The sequence below is a fragment of the Sphaeramia orbicularis genome, chromosome 4 (assembly GCF_902148855.1).
Source record: "Sphaeramia orbicularis chromosome 4, fSphaOr1.1, whole genome shotgun sequence".
Lineage (NCBI taxonomy): Eukaryota > Metazoa > Chordata > Actinopteri > Kurtiformes > Apogonidae > Sphaeramia > Sphaeramia orbicularis.
The window spans coordinates 32151144-32169211 of NC_043960.1; the positions used below are offsets into that span (position 1 = coordinate 32151144).

The 18068-nt window shown below is 38.2% G+C and overlaps 1 protein-coding gene across 4 annotated transcripts in view; it reads right to left on the reverse strand.

Moving 5' to 3' along the window:
• The window catches only part of lpp (LIM domain containing preferred translocation partner in lipoma), a 208316-nt gene that overhangs the window by 53696 nt on the left and 136552 nt on the right, over positions 1-18068 (reverse strand). For all 4 annotated transcript variants that reach the window (XM_030132580.1, XM_030132583.1, XM_030132581.1 and 1 more), the window contains one exon: positions 2647-2743. In XM_030132580.1, the coding sequence (XP_029988440.1) occupies positions 2647-2743 (97 nt within the window). The remainder of the gene's footprint in view (positions 1-2646; positions 2744-18068) is intronic.

Here is an 18068-nt window from a genome sequence, read left to right on the forward strand (position 1 = left end):
CACTAATAAAAACTAAGTATCAAAAAAAAAAAAACTTCTTGAGGGAGTGGAAAAACTTTTTTGTGAAATTCAAGTTTTGCTGTTTCCATAAACAAATTACAACATGAAATTTATGGAAACATGCTTTGTAACATGATGAGTCGAGTGATGAATAACTATCTTTGTAAATGTGAGAAGAAAAACATCTGATGCTTTTGGTATACGTGTCCCTCTAAAGCAGGGGCCTCTTTAAATAAAATAACAAGGGGTCAACTAAGTCAGCCCTCTTCTCTATCTGAGACCCAAATAAATACAAATGTTGGTTTATACTTTTGACTCATTTAAAGCCTTTAGAAATTTTACTGAACAACATATAAATATTTTCAGCTTTAAATTAACATGCCTTGGTTTGATTTGACTAAACCTTAATATAAGGTATATGGATTTGAACATTCTGTCATTCTGTAGTCTGACTAATCAGTAATGGATAGGATGTAATGGATGGATGGGTGGGTGGGTGACTGGATGCATAGATGGATGGATGGATGGATGGATGGATGGATGGATGGATCAGTGGGTAGGTGGGTGGGTGGGTAGATGTATAGATGGATGGATGTGTACATGGATGGATGTATAGATGGATGGATGGATGGACGGACGGACGGACGGATGCATGGATGGATGGATGGATGGATGGATGGATGGATGGATCAGTGGGTAGGTGGGTGGGTGGGTAGATGTATAGATGGATGGATGTGTACATGGATGGATGTATAGATGGATGGATGGATGGACGGACGGACGGATGCATGGATGGATGGATGGATGGATGGATGGGTGGATGGATGTGTGGGTGGGATCACTTCCGCGGTCCGTGCCGCACGTACAAATTAGGAATGAGGACATATATCATATCAAGTGACATATCTGGGAGGCTGTGCCATTCTAAACTTACCAGCTATTGGTTACTATGGGCAACAGCATAGTACAGACCTGCAGGAAAGAGCTGCCCCCCCCATCCCACTTCGTAATTTTTTGTTAGGTAATATTTAACTTATTTATATTGTTTACATTTGCCATGGTACAGGTGACAGTTTATGTTTTGTCCCTTGAGTTGTATTCAAAATAAAATGGACACAACAAAATAACCAACACTTGATTTTTTTTAGTCATTTAGATTAGTTGACTAATCGAAAAAATAGTCGAAAGATCAATCCTTAGAAAATTAGTCGTTAGTAACAGCACTAGAAATATCATCAAGATTAAATTTTGTCACACCCCTTGTGATAAATGCTGTTTTCACTTAGAAACTATTTTAAGAGCCAAGTGTGGTACAGAATAATGGCCAGAAATGTTAATATTACAAGTAAAAAATGTTTTCACTTCACTTCATGCACATTTGAGCAAGATTTTGATATAATTACTGCATGAATTCTTACTCTCAAATGCCGGAAAATTCATGGTAGTTTATCCTCAAATCCAGGTTTGTCCCATGAAAGACATTCCGTCAAGGTGTTTCTGAAAAATCTGAACTGACTTAAAGAAAAATCTTAAAACATATAAATAAAATTTTGAATATAGATTAAACATTCAATACAAATGTTCCCTACATTTTGTAGAGACAAAAAAAAGTGAGACAAGCCACTTTTACAGAGAAAGGGGCTACATTACCATTAAAACTGCTCCTTAGAAAAAATAAATAAATAAAAATAAAGAATAAATAAATATATAACAAGACCTCACTATATTATCCTCATAGGGAAATTCAGTATCTGCATTTAACCCACACAGCGTATAGCATTGCTATTTTACCTGCTCCACCGCTTTACACTGACCCTAAACAAAGCTGGTATAATGCTACCCCACGTGTGATTTTTGATACAATCAACACTGTCCACCTTTTTAAAAACACAAGTATCCCAAACTAAAAAAAATGATGGTGGATGGAGGATTTTGTGCTCATTTCCAGGCCTCACTAGTCGCTTTTCCATTGATCCTCAAATTGCGCAAATATAACTTGCGCATACAAATTTACCAAATGGAAAAACGACAATTTCACCAAAAGTCTCATTTTTCGATTAAAAGTTTTTGCGCTGGCAAGAGGTGGTTTTTCTTGAGCCATAGCACAAATGGTATATCACGCAAAACTGCTACGGAAAGACCTTTATTCATAACTAGAGTCAGGTGAATTGAAAAAATGTATTTTGACGTACATTACAACAAGCGAAGAAGAAGAAGAAACATGTCACTGTATGTGTGGACACACCAGGAAACCCAATCATTTTTTAATTTAGTACGAGATAGAGGGGTAATATATAATAATAATGAATATATCTGTAAATCAACACCATATTTATGTTCTTCGCCATGTTTATGGAATGACTTCTCATGTCATCTCGTGATAATAAATAAACAAATCATTGCATTTGTGATTTAATGGAAAAACCGACATTACGCACTTCTGTTTTTCCAACTTTTAGTAAATATTGGTAAAGTTTTGCACAGATGTCCAATGGAAAAGCGACTAGTGTCTCCACAGTTCATTGATATGTTTAACAGTAGTGTCTCGGTTAATGTACTTTAACTGATATTTTTTTTCCCTGTCATACAGAATAAAGGTGCAGTATTATCACCTTAAAAAAGCTGTGCTGAAAGGGTTTCTCTTACCAAAGTATTCTTCAGAAGGAGGGTTGTCCATATCAAACAGCATCTTCTTGGTCAGGCGCTCCAGCTCGTCTTCAGGGTGGGCCATCGAAGCACTGCCCTGGAAACCAAAAAAGACACACTGAACAATCCTGCGCATTGATTTTCACCTCATTGATGAACCTCACCTGCGGTCTGTGTACAGTATAAATGCTACTTATGTTGGAAAATGTGTTGCTCAACAAGCTACGTCCAGCTTCGACCTGAAATCCGACTTCAATAAATCAGGATGAAGCGCTGTCTCAAGGTCAAACAAACCTCTCTAAGTGTAATTAACATGCAGCGGATGGTCTTCGGTCTGCTTTTCCCTTCTGAGATACCTGACCCTGGCTCAGACCCCAGTGGTGTGCAACCCAGAAGGTTAGGCATATCCTTCTGTGGAATACAAGTATGTGGAAAAAAATCTGTGACCCTGACTAATCCTTGTATTTGGAAAATCACGATAACAGAAAAAAGGAGACACAAACATTAGAAGAAATATTTTTCCAGCTGGTTTTTAAAGATGGGTCAACAGATAGTTTTGTAGTCGTACTCTAAGTACAAAAGACTTTAGGTATGAGATGCTTTAAGGGCCTCTCTTATATCTATAAGAGATTTGAAAAGGATGACATAACTCTCTGAAGATGTCACTTCCTTCCTTTCCTTGTGAGCCTGCCCTCCGTCTTATCATGCAGTCTCTGACATCTGCCTGCTGTGCCTCTGTATGAGCCTGATGTGCTGTGCCTGACATTTTCTGCCAATCATTCGCAGAGCGGGAGAATATAGCTCCCCTCCCGCATTTCCCATCCCCCTTTCCACCGTCCCAGCTCAAGGCACAATCCCCATCACAGGTGTATGTGTGTCCTTTGCACAGACCCCGGAGGCCTGAACTTGACTCTTTTTCGTGCTGCGTGGCCAAGCTTTTTCAGAGTCAGTGACACTCGGCTGACCTTCCCTAGATCTGGGGGCGTCTGGATCTTTACAGTAGATTTGATTTTCAATATTGTAACACAGGCCACAGATCTGAGCTGACCTTTGCGTGGCTCCTAATTGTGACATTTGGGAGCCGGGTGAATGCTAGCGACTGGTCTGATTTTGTACTCATTTATCCATGGTTTACTGTGTCACATATAGGAATCAGATTTGTCAATAGCAGACTGAGGGTTTTTGTATTCAGAATGAAAGCGTAATTACAGATCCTGTCAAACAACTCTTCGGGTATTATTGATGACTAAATTTGTATGCACTTATTTTTCATTAATTTTACTCATTGTATGTGTCAGTCAGTGTTTCAACAGCAGAAATGTAACACTGCGTTTACGGCCTCAATGTTAATGCGCAGCAGATTTGATATGAACAGCCCGCTATGAGAACATGCAATGCTTTACTGAGTTTATTTCTAGTGACAGTGAGAAACGCTGAGCTGTGCGTACTGTCCACAATGTATCAAGGAGCGTCTAGAACTTTATGATGCATGACTTTTGCTTCGGTGCAGCCCTGGCTCAGGATGCAGCAGTCTGATAATGGAAGCCCAAACAGTAGGCCTCATTAACTCTGAGGGATCGGCACATTCGACGTGCAAATCTTTCTGCCATGCCAGAGCGCTCTCTAGAGAGCAGCTGGGCCTGAGCTCCTGGATTCCTTGGCACATCCTCAGCCACTCAACCATAACGGCAAGATCACATCATGGAGGATTAAGGAGAGATGAAAGGAACATTCCTCGGTGGTTGGATATCCGCCTATTGTCACCTCAAATTACATGACTTTTTTTTTAATAACACACAATGGTCAGTGGATGTATAGGTAAAGGGAGCTCAATTCCAATGCAACTTCCACAAAAAGAAAGGATTATAAGTCTATGCACCTCAAAGAAACACTACCGTCGTCAACATTCTGCTCATTATGCCTGTGTTGTTAGTTTGAGACAGTGAAGAGGATGATTTAACACTGTTAATCTTGCCTCCACATCAAAAGCACATTGGAGAGGGAACGAAATGCTGCTATTACCAGAAACAGACTTTTGAGTTTAAGCTTCATTTATACCTTATCCACTCTTTGACACCCTGCAGCAATGCACTGCCAGAGAGTTTAAAGCACCTTGTTAGGGAGTCTTTTGTGACAGCACAGAATAATTTTTCACTTGAATAAGAGAAAGAAATTGCTTCCCTGCATGCTTTATGATTGCTTCGCAGTTCCTGTTCAGCTTTTCAGAAGCAACAATAGAAACTATAGAGCAGCTATATGTGCTGCAGACGTGATTTTTCAGTTATGTCTGGCTCAATTCCGTAAATTGTTTGCCTATGCCCTCAGGATAGTATGTAGCAGTTTCATTGAAGTTAGCGCTTAAATTCAGTGGTGACTGGGTTAACAGCTGTTCCTATTTTCCACTGTTTCCTTATAGTTTCAGGTCATGTGCCATGTGCTTTTTGATGACAAAAAGACTAACAGTTGTAGTACCTGTCATGGATCCTGATGCACCATCAAATGCCACCCGCCAGATTAACTATTCTATTTCAGACTGGTGATGAATGCTAGCATGCTAAAAATCAAAACGAGAATAACATGTTTCAGTGACCACTGTAGTGCACTACCTGATACAGTGAAGAGTGAACCACAGCAGAGTCTGGGAGCCGATCACTGCCCAGGCTGCCATGTCTATGTATAAAGCTGTGTGCTGCACCACCCACTGTGGAATTGGCGTTATGTCAGAGCTGATTAAGTGAGGACTGAAGGGTGGTGGGCTGAGCCTGCTCAGTATGGAGTCTCACCTGATGTCCTGACAGCATCAAGTCCTGCTAGGTAACCGACCTCAGGCTATGTCTCTCTTGCTCTGACTGTACTGATGGAAAGTGAATGGGAAAGACAAGTGTTCTCAGAACATCTCAGCTACAACTTTGAGAGGGAACAAAGAGGTGCAACAAACTACTACCACACCTGCGTAACTGCAACAATCAATCAATCAATCAATCAATGAGTTGATCAGAAACAATATGGCTCCTCCAACATGGCAGTGTGAAACTTTTCATAATCACTATTCCCTGATATTGAACCCTTTCATGCATAATGGTCACTACGGTGGACAGTTATTCTACAGCTGTTCTCTTGTATATTCATGGGTTTTGTTATTTTAGGTCCACATCAGCCAACAAAGTGGACACTTATGCATCATCCCATACACTGTAATTCATACCATTACTGTAACTTTGCTGGTCTTGATGAATCTGATCTGCAGTAACATGTTTCAGTGTAAATCAAATGTTATTTGTTAGAAAGAAAAGTTGTTTTGTTTTGTTTTTTTTTTTTTGCATATTATCCCCATGAAAAGAGTAATAATTAGCATTAGAATATGTTAAAATGTGAGAAAACATCAGATTTTATTTCATTGTTTTAATATCAATTTCTGATATTGGGTTTTAAACATGTTTCTTTACTTCAAAAATTAAATCCATGGACATTTTTGTAACTCGATGAAAAAAAACCCCAACTTGATCACATTGTTTTTTTCATGCCTATGGAGGAATAAAAACACAAGAAAAAAATCTGAACTAAGCCTCTCATAATTAATGCATGAAAGGGTTAATCAGTGCAGACGTCATGTTTATGGATGACATAATGTATGACAGTTTTATTAGGGACTGAGCCTGTAAGGCGAGTTGACCCGCCCCACATACTCCTGAGATACCTGAAAGGCAAGGCCCTATTGTATTTTGTTCATTTTTTATTATTATACCGGTGCCACTTTAAACTGAAATTTGGCCCCCTCAGCATGCTCAAACACTTATCAAATTTGGCACACATGTCACATCTGGCGAAAAAAATTATAAAATATAAAAATTAACCCCTTAGGTACAAAAATGTGCTCTCTAGTGCCACCTATATACACAAAAACAGCCTGTAAGAATGTCGTAGAGACATGAAACGAACGCCCAAATGTTTGTCTCATCGAGCCCAACAAATCATACACTGACACCCATAAGCTAACTCCAATAGGAAGTTAGCAATTTGCCTTTCAATGAAAAAATGCTTGCACGCAAACTTCCAGTACGAATATCATACAGACATGAAACCAACGCCAAAATGTTTGTCTCATCCAGCCCTACAAATCACACACTGATACTTATGAGCTAACTCCAACAGGAAGTTTGCAAATTGCCTTTCCAACTAAAACGTCAAAAATGATCTTGCCCAAGACAGTTTGTCGTACCACTCTAAATAGCAGCAAAAGACAGAGTAAACCCTCATCAAAAAAGTTGTATACAACTTTGTCATAACTGTCTTAAATTTAAGCCCTGAAAATTGCGAAGTCTGAAACTGATTATTCACTGTGGACTTTTTTCTGACATATTATATAGCGATACATTTACAAGACTCTCCACAAGTCTCAGGTGCAAAAATCTTTTAGATATGATGTACAACATTATGGATGAATCACAATTTGTTTGAGAGGTGGTTTCTCACTGAATTTAGCACAGGCACATATGTCTGCTCCATAAGGAGCCATGTTACAAACTCACACACGCAGCTGCTGTGTAGTATAGTGGTTAGTGCATCACACTGTCATGTGGTACACTCAGGTTTGACTCCTGGGTGAAATTGACTTTTTCTCTACACATTTTCTAATAGGGGTTTGCCCCATTGCATTGTGGGTATGTGAGATTTTGCTTGGTTATCTCTACCAGTTAGTCCCTCATGGTGAACCGGGCCAGGGCACGAGGTCCCACCCAATACTGCTTGCAGCTTTAATTCACATTGTGTTTAACATTATTAACATTATATCATTGAATTCTAGTGAAGGGGGCACAACTGACATTATACACTGATATTAGTCAAGGGGATATGACACCATTGACATGCAACTAATTAAAGCAATCATAACACAATTAAAATGACATATTTCTGAGATTTTCAACATTACTTGAAGCGTTTGACAAAAGTACATAATGGCCTAATTCATTAGTTGAACAAAAACATCAAATATTTTGACTGTAATATTTGGAAAAAAATAAATAAACAAGTGGTGCCAGGCACATCAAACCCCACCCCTCGCATATAATGTAGCTTTTTTTGACATCAGTCCAGCTGATGTCATCATGTCTATGTGCATGCAGATGTCAGCATAAACACAGACAGCATAGACAAATTTCAGCCATCATAAGTAAATGGGGAAAAAAAAGATTTTAAGAATCCATAAAAATTTGACCTTTGACCCATTTTTACTAAAATACAATCACATCTATTCTGGGTCACTGGCAATCTGTAAACCCCATTTGATATGAATTCAACCAGTAGTTTTGCTGCTAAAGTGTTGACAAACAAAGAAACAAACCGAACCAAAAACAATACCCCTTGCCTCCCCTTCAGAGGGTGGGGTAAAAAAAAATGTCTCACTTGTCAAGATTTGATACTTTTCTTTGCCAGAATTTCCAAAAGGGAAAATGAAATATTCTATATAATTTATACAATTGCTTTACATCATTAAAAGTGTATAACTACATATGGGGACTATTTGTGCCAACTGAACAAGTATATTCTGTCAATTCCTTGCACCTACATTAGCTTTGGGCCAATAAAAACTGTGATATGATTGTGACACATCGCATCAATCTGTCATGAATCTGTCACTTCACTCAGAGCACAACAAACTGTTCCTGCTGCTGCTTAGCTTAGAGTATTTGCCAGCTGCAAAAAGATGAGTATGGAGTGATATTTTCTCAAGTAATAGACATAATTAACTTGGTGCATTTTGTAACACTGAAACAATGACTTTGTTATTACTTCAGATCTCACCAGCAGTCATTAGGGTGAGGAGCTGTTTTTGTGGAAGCAGTTGTTGAAAATCAGCTGTAGACTGGTCATTTTGTGACCGTTGTGTCGGGGTGTATTAGAACTATGTCAGTCTGTTGGTGTTCATTCACTGTACACTTTTGAGCTCAGGTATATAAGCTATGTAAGCACTGAGTATATATGCTGTCAAGTTCAGATGAGATTTGAATAAAATGCTTCTCTGTTTAGAATAAGATTATCTATAATTACATCATTCAGACTTAAATGTGTTTCTGTTTCACACAGGTCTGGAAAGTGTTAATGTTAGAGAATAGTTTGAATAGTTCTGGTGGTATCTAAGAGTATAGATGATTATGAGGGCATCCTTATAAAACTTTTTCCACTGGGGCACCTGATGCCAAAAGTTTGAGAAAATGTCAAATAATTGCTAAAATAATTACAAATAACTGCAGACCAGGACCAGGGTCAACTCTGCATGGCCATGGTAATAACTAGCTTTTTGGGATGAGTTAAGTAAGAAGACAGATAACACTCTTAGACACACTTAGATTAATGCACAGCTATCAGTGCCTCCACTTTACTAATGAACGTGATCAATCTTTTTTGTTGCACTCGTACTGTTAAAAAACAAAACAAAACAAAAAAAAAAACAGTGAGGTGTTACTGGTAATTATGTTTTTGCTTTTTGTCTAGAAACTTTCATCCAAAGCTGGACAAGCTTACAGCTGGATCCAAAACAAAGGTCCAGTAGTTTACTCCCAGTGGGTAAGCTAAGCCAACCAGCTGCTGGCCGTTGTTTTTGAACTCACATACAACAGGATGTACTTCTATTTATGTCTGAAAAACAATTTGATCATTTGGATTGTTTATCCAGCTTTTGGAAAGCTTGGCAAATAAGATTTTCCAAAATGTCAATATTATTCACAAACATTAAAGGTGTACAAATCTTTTATTTATGATTAAATTATTACTTTTTCATCTTTCTGACAGTTGACAGGCTTAAAAACTCAAAAACACAGACTTTTGAGGAATCATGTGCTCTGTCATTATATTTAGGCCAACACTTTCAGTTCAAGTTCAAAAGCAGTGTGCAAAGACAATGAGATTGAAAGCCACTGCATAAACAGCACAAACCACTGAGCTGAAAGTGATAACCAGAAGGGAAAACGTACAATGGCACTACAAAGAGCCAAATGAAAGACAGCTGCTGAACAACACTAATCTGCGTCTCTAAAACCTGCAGTCATCTATCAGCTGCGCACCGCGACTGTTTTACTTCCTCTAAAATGCAATATTGCACCTTAAACCGAAAGCTATTGTCTCTCTTTTTTACAATAGCTTACCGTTTCCTGCAGGATCAGCACAAACTGGAGAAAGACATAATCACTCACAGACATATTTACCCACAGATTAAATGATGATGGACTTTACAATGTGCTCTTTAGTGTCAATGAAGCCGCAGCTTTAACTCAAGATTTGGAAAAAAGAAGATTAAGTCAGCTCACAGTTGGACATCCTGGCTTTTTGTCTCTCTAAATCACAATGGTATTATCTGAAATGGACATTGTGGTTGAAAGTGAAACTGCTTATTAAAATAATTGCAATAATAAAAAACAACAACAGCAAATGGACCATGGCATTGGTTAGGGTTCATATGGGATTGAGTTTATTTATTTTTTTATTGGATTGGAATATATTTTTAAAAAAGCATTTGTTGTTGCCACACTAAACGAGTGATTATGGCAGCTTAGGCGACTCGTTTCACCAAAACAATGAAAGGATTGCTGGATCAGTCTCACTATCCTTTCAGTGAGTTAGTGTGTGTTTGTGTGTTGGTGGGTGTTTTGAGGAGAGGGAGGTATGGCGTGCATCTGAAATTAAACATATGGCTTAAAGGATGCTTTTCAAAAAATATATACATTAAGACCCATCGGTTTATAGCAGATGGACTGATTTGAGACCCATTTTTTAAACAACTGACTCTAAAAGCCAAAGCAGCGCACTTCAACACAAACCTCTGAGAGCTCATCATTACTGTGAGTCATTCATAAGACAAAACAGGCACAAGTGAAGAGTTACATGCCTGGTAATACAAAGGACAACTGTGTTTTGATTATCCAAGTGATGTCAAGATGCCCCTCTCGCAGTGTAAGGAGTCGCCATGCGCTCCACTTCAAATGAAAGCAGTCAGTCTGGACAAAGAAAAAAAAAAAAAAAAACACTTGCAAGACCCATCTGAAGGAAAGGTGCTTTGTCATTTTTCTGCCGCCTGCATGTTTAATTTAAGAATTAGCCAAAAAGGAATCACATGTTCATGGCTTTACATAATCCAGCTGATGAATTTGCTGCTTGCTTGCGATGTTAAACAGGTTATGAGTAATCTGTAATGCATTACACTTTGAGACACTGCGCTACAAATTAAGCTCAAGGCCACCTTCTGAGGAGGCACAGATAAAGTATACATTCTCTACAAACAAAATAGGTCATGCTGTTTCAGCTCCAATTAAATGCGGAGGAAAAAAATAACAGTCAAGTGCAGAGCAGCTGCGTACAGAGCAGCCGACGATAATTAAAAATTAACCAATTCCATAATTGACATTTTCCACAGTCATTCAAATCTTTGGTGTAAACTGAATAATATAAAGGGATGCATTTCAGAGTGCAGAGAACATGTAATGTATGTAGAGAGGCCTTTCAATGTTTGTAAGATTGTGCGTGTGTTAAAAGTAGGTCATCTGTTCGGAACTGACACATCCCCCTGCAAACAGATATTTGAAAATCTGAGAGTGTGGAGAGGGGTGCCACGAGCAATCGGAAAAAAAACACAACAACAACAACAACAAATGACTGCACAAATTGTTAGGATGGAGATAAAACTTATTTGGATCTTCTTGTATGCTATTATAAAGCTAGGAAACTGTCTTTTAAAGCAGGATGCAGGTCTCCCTGGTTTGGGTGAGAGCTCAAAGTGTTTCCCTGCTGTTTGCTCGTGTGGTAGCGTTGATCTATATTTGAGCCCATGTGGTGGACATAATGAAGCTTCACACCGGTCACATCCAACCTGCACTTCCCTTTTCTAATCCACAGTACTGTCCATCTCCTGTGTAATTTTGCCTGCTAAGCAAACCATGATATATCCTTCTCCTTTCCACCTAAACAGATAAATGGTCTATCTGAATGACACCCTCTTGACCAAACACTACCGCTAAAACTACCGGACCCAACATTACACAAACAGCCCGAGCCAGTAAGGGATACTTCAATGATGGGAAAAAATGTTTAGAAAGTGCACACGTTTCATAGAGTCCGAGCCAGAGGCGGATAAGAGTCCTTTTGTGGACAGAGGAGGATGTTAAGAGGGCAGAGAGGAATCCGGTGTTAGCAGCACTCCAGAAAACAAAGGAAAGTTGTTTATGTGTGAAACAAGTGGGACATAGAGGTGTGGAGACGGACAGAAGACCATGTCCAGGAGGATCCAGCAGGGGCCACTGTTCAGCAGGTGAACCCAGATGACTTTAAACCTGCATGGAAACTGGCTGTATGGGGCAAAACATTTACATCTGTGTATTAACTCAGGTGTAAAAGATGGAATCAGAAGAGTGCAGGGTTTTCAGAGAGGTTAGAAGAGGAGAGTGGTTCCAGCATTTTCTGTGAACTTATGGAAGACTTGCATGCATGATATGGTGAGAATAAAATCTACAATTTTGCAGAATTTTAGACCAATATCTGTGTACATTTAAAAACTAGAGCAAATAAAAAAATACATGTGATCCAACAGGCTTAAAAACAACAATTGTTACAAAAATCCACTAAAGACCAACTGACCAAAGACCAAAGAGCAACTGCTTCAGCTTCAGAAACGGCAAAAATGGCTTAAGCATTACACCCCAGACTTATAAAAATCCAACTGAATAAATCTATAAAAAGACAAATAAAATAAACCACACTGAATAATTCTAAATAGTTATTCCCACTGATATAATTTTTATACTCCCACCTAAATTGAAATTTTTAAAAATTTCAACTCAGAATATTCGTTTCAAATTTGACACACATGTTCCTTACATCTCAATTGTTGCATTTCTTTTTTTGTTTTTGTTTTTTTGGGTAATCGACTTGAAGTCTGGACATATTTTCAGTATGGACTACAACCGCTGCTGCTGACAAACAATTATGTCGTACTCGGACAAATGTTCGTCTGAAGTCTTGACCTTACATGGACAAATGTTGTGACGTAACTAGTTATAGATGAAACAAATTAAGCAGGAATTAAAATGGGTTGTAGAAATCCACTTGATTTTTACCAAAATGAATATAAAGATAGCTTTGCAGCACCTGGAGGGTTCAAATTCAAACTTGTTGAACTATTAGGGTCCAAATACACAAATAAATGTACCAAAGACTAATAAAAGTAGGTTTAGCAAATATGACTCTTTAAACTGTTCTTGATGTACTGCAATGGACCAACCGACAGATACACACACCTTCTTACAGAGATGTACCGTAGAACATAAAATCCAAAATATTGTCAGAAAAAAAATGTAATTATACTATGGTAAAGAAATCTGATTCATTCCTTTCTTCTTTTCTGTCACACACAGAGTGAGATGTAGGAAAACATTATTAGAATGATGTATCTTGTATATAATCTTTTTCAAGAATCTCCACAGTAGGTACACCCCACGAGGAAGGAAAATTAGCATCACAGTTTATTTATGGCCAAAGTAGACACAGATACAAAGGGATGTTGTTTGATTTTACATGTTGGCAAAAAGGAAATTAATGTTAACAAGCTACTATAGTTAAGATGAGGCACATGCATCCATAGTAATGCATTGCTTTCAGGTTCATCCACATGTATCCACCTACTGTCAGAATGATTCAGATAAATTTACAGAAATATAACATCTCATACACAACTTCATATAATACAACTTAAATGGAGAGCAATGGCTTGTTTGTCCATTGACCATGGTGAGTGGGGCTTAAATGTGCTTTTTCTAGATGTAATGTAAATAGTAAACTAACATTTAACACAAGTCATTTGTAAACTGTTCTGTTCTATGATATGTCTTAAAGTGATTTTGGTGATTTACAGTATTATATGTATTACAGACTAACCACTTCTGGACACATCTGCATCTCTTCACAACAAGCCAAGAAATGAAAGGTTGAAAACAAGAAAATAAACAAACTGCCCAGACGTTTTAGACTGCTGGGGCTCACTGAACTGCAATGACAGGTATCGATCCAAGCAGTTATTTACCAGCCGTGCTGTTCGTCTCCGAGGAGCCGGAGGAGAGGAGGTGGCAGGGCCTATTATTTATCAGCGGTTATGTGGCAAACACTTCTGATCTAACACTGACCAAATGGAGCAGCCTATCAGCAAACAAACAGGGAAAAAAAGCTGAAAGTTGGCAAATCCTCCTCTTCCTCAGCAAGTTAAATGGATGTTACAGGCTTAAACACTTTCATTTGTAGTACTGTTTTTTTAATATTTACTGTCCTGTCCTGTGTACACATTACTTAATGCAGATAGAGATGCACAGCAGCCATTTTTACAGCAAACTATGACATATTGCTCATGTACAATATAATTTACGTCCAATAGATGGTACACTACTGCAAATAAGGCAAAGGCATTGTACTCAAATGTGTTTTGGCTTCTAATTACTTCTTACATTAAAATAATAGGTCAGAGTTGACTTGTGTGATTTCACATTTTTAAGTCTGCTGCATATGGGAATCCTTCTAAAAACATCTAATACCAACACTAGGCCTTCATGCAGCTGATGCTTCAGAAAAACCACAGGTGGAACAAATATGATTAACAACGGCTCTGTGCCATTAGTTGTTTTAGGAAATCACATCAGTAAGCTAGTGCACATATCGCAAAGGTTCCCATAGTGACAGACATAATTAGCATTATGAGCTGCACCGGTGCCTCATTAGTGAGGACGGTCTGGAGTCAATGTGGACATGTAGGTCCAGCCTGAGCGCTGTTCTCACATGACTGGATGCTCACAATAACACACCTTAGATGCACTATTGACATCTAGACTAAATTCTAAAGATGAAAAAATGACCCATTTCGAGATTTGAAGTGCTGCTCCTTTATGTTGTGCCCATGAGACCTTATTTCAGAAAAAAAAAATGTATTGCAGTTAATGGTGAGTGATGTTATTTTTTGATCCTGTCCACATATGATGCTTGTCAGGGTAAAAGATTGTCACTGTTTGTAATAAAACTCTTGAGGTATTAAACTGTGAAAATACGCAAGTATAAAGATTATACACCTGAAAGTCACGTCATCGTATGTCATCATAATGTTATATCGTAACTGTCTCTCTCCACAATCTGTTCAGTCAATGAAGATGTCCCCGCAGTTTCAATACAATCAGACTTTTACTTTTCATCTCTTTTAATATTTTTTCACCTTGCTGTCAAAGATTAAGGCAAAATGGTGCAGAGGCAGCCATTTTTGTGTTGGTGACGTGTATCACTTGCAACAATGGATGCAGTCCATTGAGCTGTTTAACACAAAACTAGATGTTCCTTTGCTGGAGGAAGGAGCAGGACCTCAGCTCTCTATTGGGCCATAATAGAACAGGAACTTCTAAGATAGAACACTAACTTTGTCCATGTTATGTAACTTCTTCATATTAAAGTAAAGCTATTCCTTCCCCAAAATAATAGCTTTAACACGCAGGAACTTATTTTTAATTGATTTATCTTTAAATTAAGTTGCACAAAAACTGTAAAATTTGCTTTAAATGAATCAAATTAAATATAATTCTGTTGCACCATAACTTTTGGCTCCATGAAGAGATTAAAAGGGGAAAGACTTAACTCAGTGACCTTCTGTGAATCTGCTGAATTTCCCTCAAGAGACCACTTCAACAAATCCAGAAACTGTTTTGGAGCTGAACAATAAAATTGGACCAACTGACAAACATGCCTGCCAGTTGTTATCTCTTTTATCTCTCCCTGTGCTGTTGTTTTTTCCTTTGATGATGTGGTCATATTGTTCCATCTATCTATCAGAGATTATGAGGAGGCTAACTAAGTTAACATTTCAGCAAGTTAGTAAACAATTACATATTTTTGTTAAGAAACAGAGCAGAACAGTTGAAAAACTAGAAGCACTCAGAGAGCGCAGACCTCCGCCAAGGCAGATCAATGCCCCCCCCCCCCCCCCCCCCCAATCATCACCAAAATTTAATCATTTGTTCCTTGTGCCAGTATCAACATTTCCTGAAATTTTCATCTAAATCCATCCATAACTTTTTGAGTTATTTTGCACGTGGACAGACAGACAGACAAACCAACACTGGCAAAAACATAACCTCCTTGGCAGAGGTAATAACCTCTATTTAATACTTACTAGTTCCAGACAGTATGCTAATGTATGATTTATTTATATATTTTAATGTGGTTTTATAATATTAGAATATTATAATATTGATAAGCATTTACAAGCTTTGTTGGTTCAACCAGCAGTGTGTTGTGTGCTGTAGTTACATGTTTCTTCTTTGTTCTGTTGTTCTAGTGTCACATAACCAGACCTACATTATCTCTACATTTCGTGTGTGCTGTTGCCAGTGCTGTAGATAGGTCTGGCATCATCCACTATCATTCTGAAATAGGTCTACAAGTTCTCTGAGTTGTTCTTCACTGTTTCTTTTCATACATCACATTGGTCTTGGGTGGGATAGAGTTCAGAGTAGTACCTTTACAAACCACATGGTGAAGCATGGTGTGGTGTTAAAATGTCTAAATCCCTACAAAAGAAAATGCCATTTAAAAAGACATCTCTTTGTCAAAACTTGCCATTAGCAGCTTTTAGTTGCAGATCGGAGACTGTTGTTGTTGGACGTGGCAGGGCGGCTTTCAAAAAGATAACACACAGATAGTGGAAGGAATGACAGTCCTTCAAATGCTTGGCTGAAAACACCATGTTTATTCTGGCAGTACATCCTGTGACCCCAACGACAGCTACACTGCAATCTGATGTTTAAAGACTGTACAAAGAGACAGACCTTTCAGCTTGTAATTACTCTGTATGGCTGAAATAGCTTAGAATATCAATAATAATCTCCAGACACACATATTTTTTAGGGGATTATTTGGAAAAAAAAAAAGTCAGACAGAAATCACATTAGATTCATGGAACTGAGGGAAGGCTAGGTGTGGCTTTAGACCTATACGTGCCTATAACTAATAATCAGCTTTAAACCATATTTATGACAGCCTATCACCAAAGACCCATAGCATCAATCAGTATAGTCTGGTATATTTATCAGTCCCTTGAATGCCCCTCTTAGCCTTAACTGGCTTAATCCATTTTTGTTGTCACTTGTAGCTATATTTGCTTTTACAATTTGTTGAGCTGTGTGAAGCCTGGAAGCAGCAACTCGAAAGAAGCTTTCTGATGTGTTGGCATGAGGGAGTGAAATCTAAGAAGATCCAGTTTCCCATCTCACCTCAAGGATCAGGTCTACCGGACTGACCTTTAATCTGTGAAGCATTCAGTAAGCAGATCCTGTGTGGACCACCACCAAACACCATGTCATCCAACAACATGGTTGTACACAGCAGTAATTAAATACAGTAGCTGGTACGTATAAGGCGAGCTGGAGGAATTCAGCTGGTCTCATTCTCACGGACTGATCTGTTTGAGAGGTTTATGTACATCTGGTAATACTAAAGCACACATAAACAGTGCTGGGAGTTAGCAAGTCAAAAAGTAATAATTCAAAGGGATATAACTGGCTGATGATGCTGTTTCTGTAGCATATGGCACGGTCGCTGAGGGATTTCCATCACAAAACACAATCACACTCTGCCTTTTATACTTATCTCAGTATTTAATAGTGCTGTGAAAATTGACATTCATTTATGCAACTAACTTGAAATATTCAACATGTAAAAAAAAATAAAAAAAAATAAAAAAGCAAGACATGCACAGACTTAACATCTGAACATTGGTATTGCCTGGAGTATGTCTTTTCAACTGCCAGCGACATATCGACAAATGAATGATATTGATGAGTGACAGTAACCCATGTTTATCTGATATCATAAGAAAATTTCTCAGTCTGATGATGTGATAGTTTAGCTATGGCATCTGAGTTCAGTTCAATGCACAACAATGTAGTTGGTAAACTATCTGTGGCCTGTGTTGTATGCTGGACTCTGCGTAACTATGGACAGTTAACAGCAGCAGAAGTCGAAATATAGGCCTTCCTTCTGCATCGCTCTCCTCTCGGTCCAAATTTAAACACTACAAACTATAAATACAGATGACCTGACACTGTTTTTATATACCGCACAAGTGAAGAAAGTTTTCCAAGCTTCCATGTCAAGACAAATTAGAACTGTAGAGTCACGTCGAGGTCACATCTGACAGAAGCTTATCAGTAGTCGATTTTCCACTGGACATCTGTGCAAAACTTTACTAAAAGTCGAAAAAACAGAAGTGCGTAATGTCAGTTTTTCCATTAAATCACAAATGCGATGATTTGTTTATTTATTATCGTGAGATAACAAGAGAAGTCATTCCATAAACGTGGCGATGAACGTAAATACGGTGTTGATTTAGAGATATATTCATTATTATTATA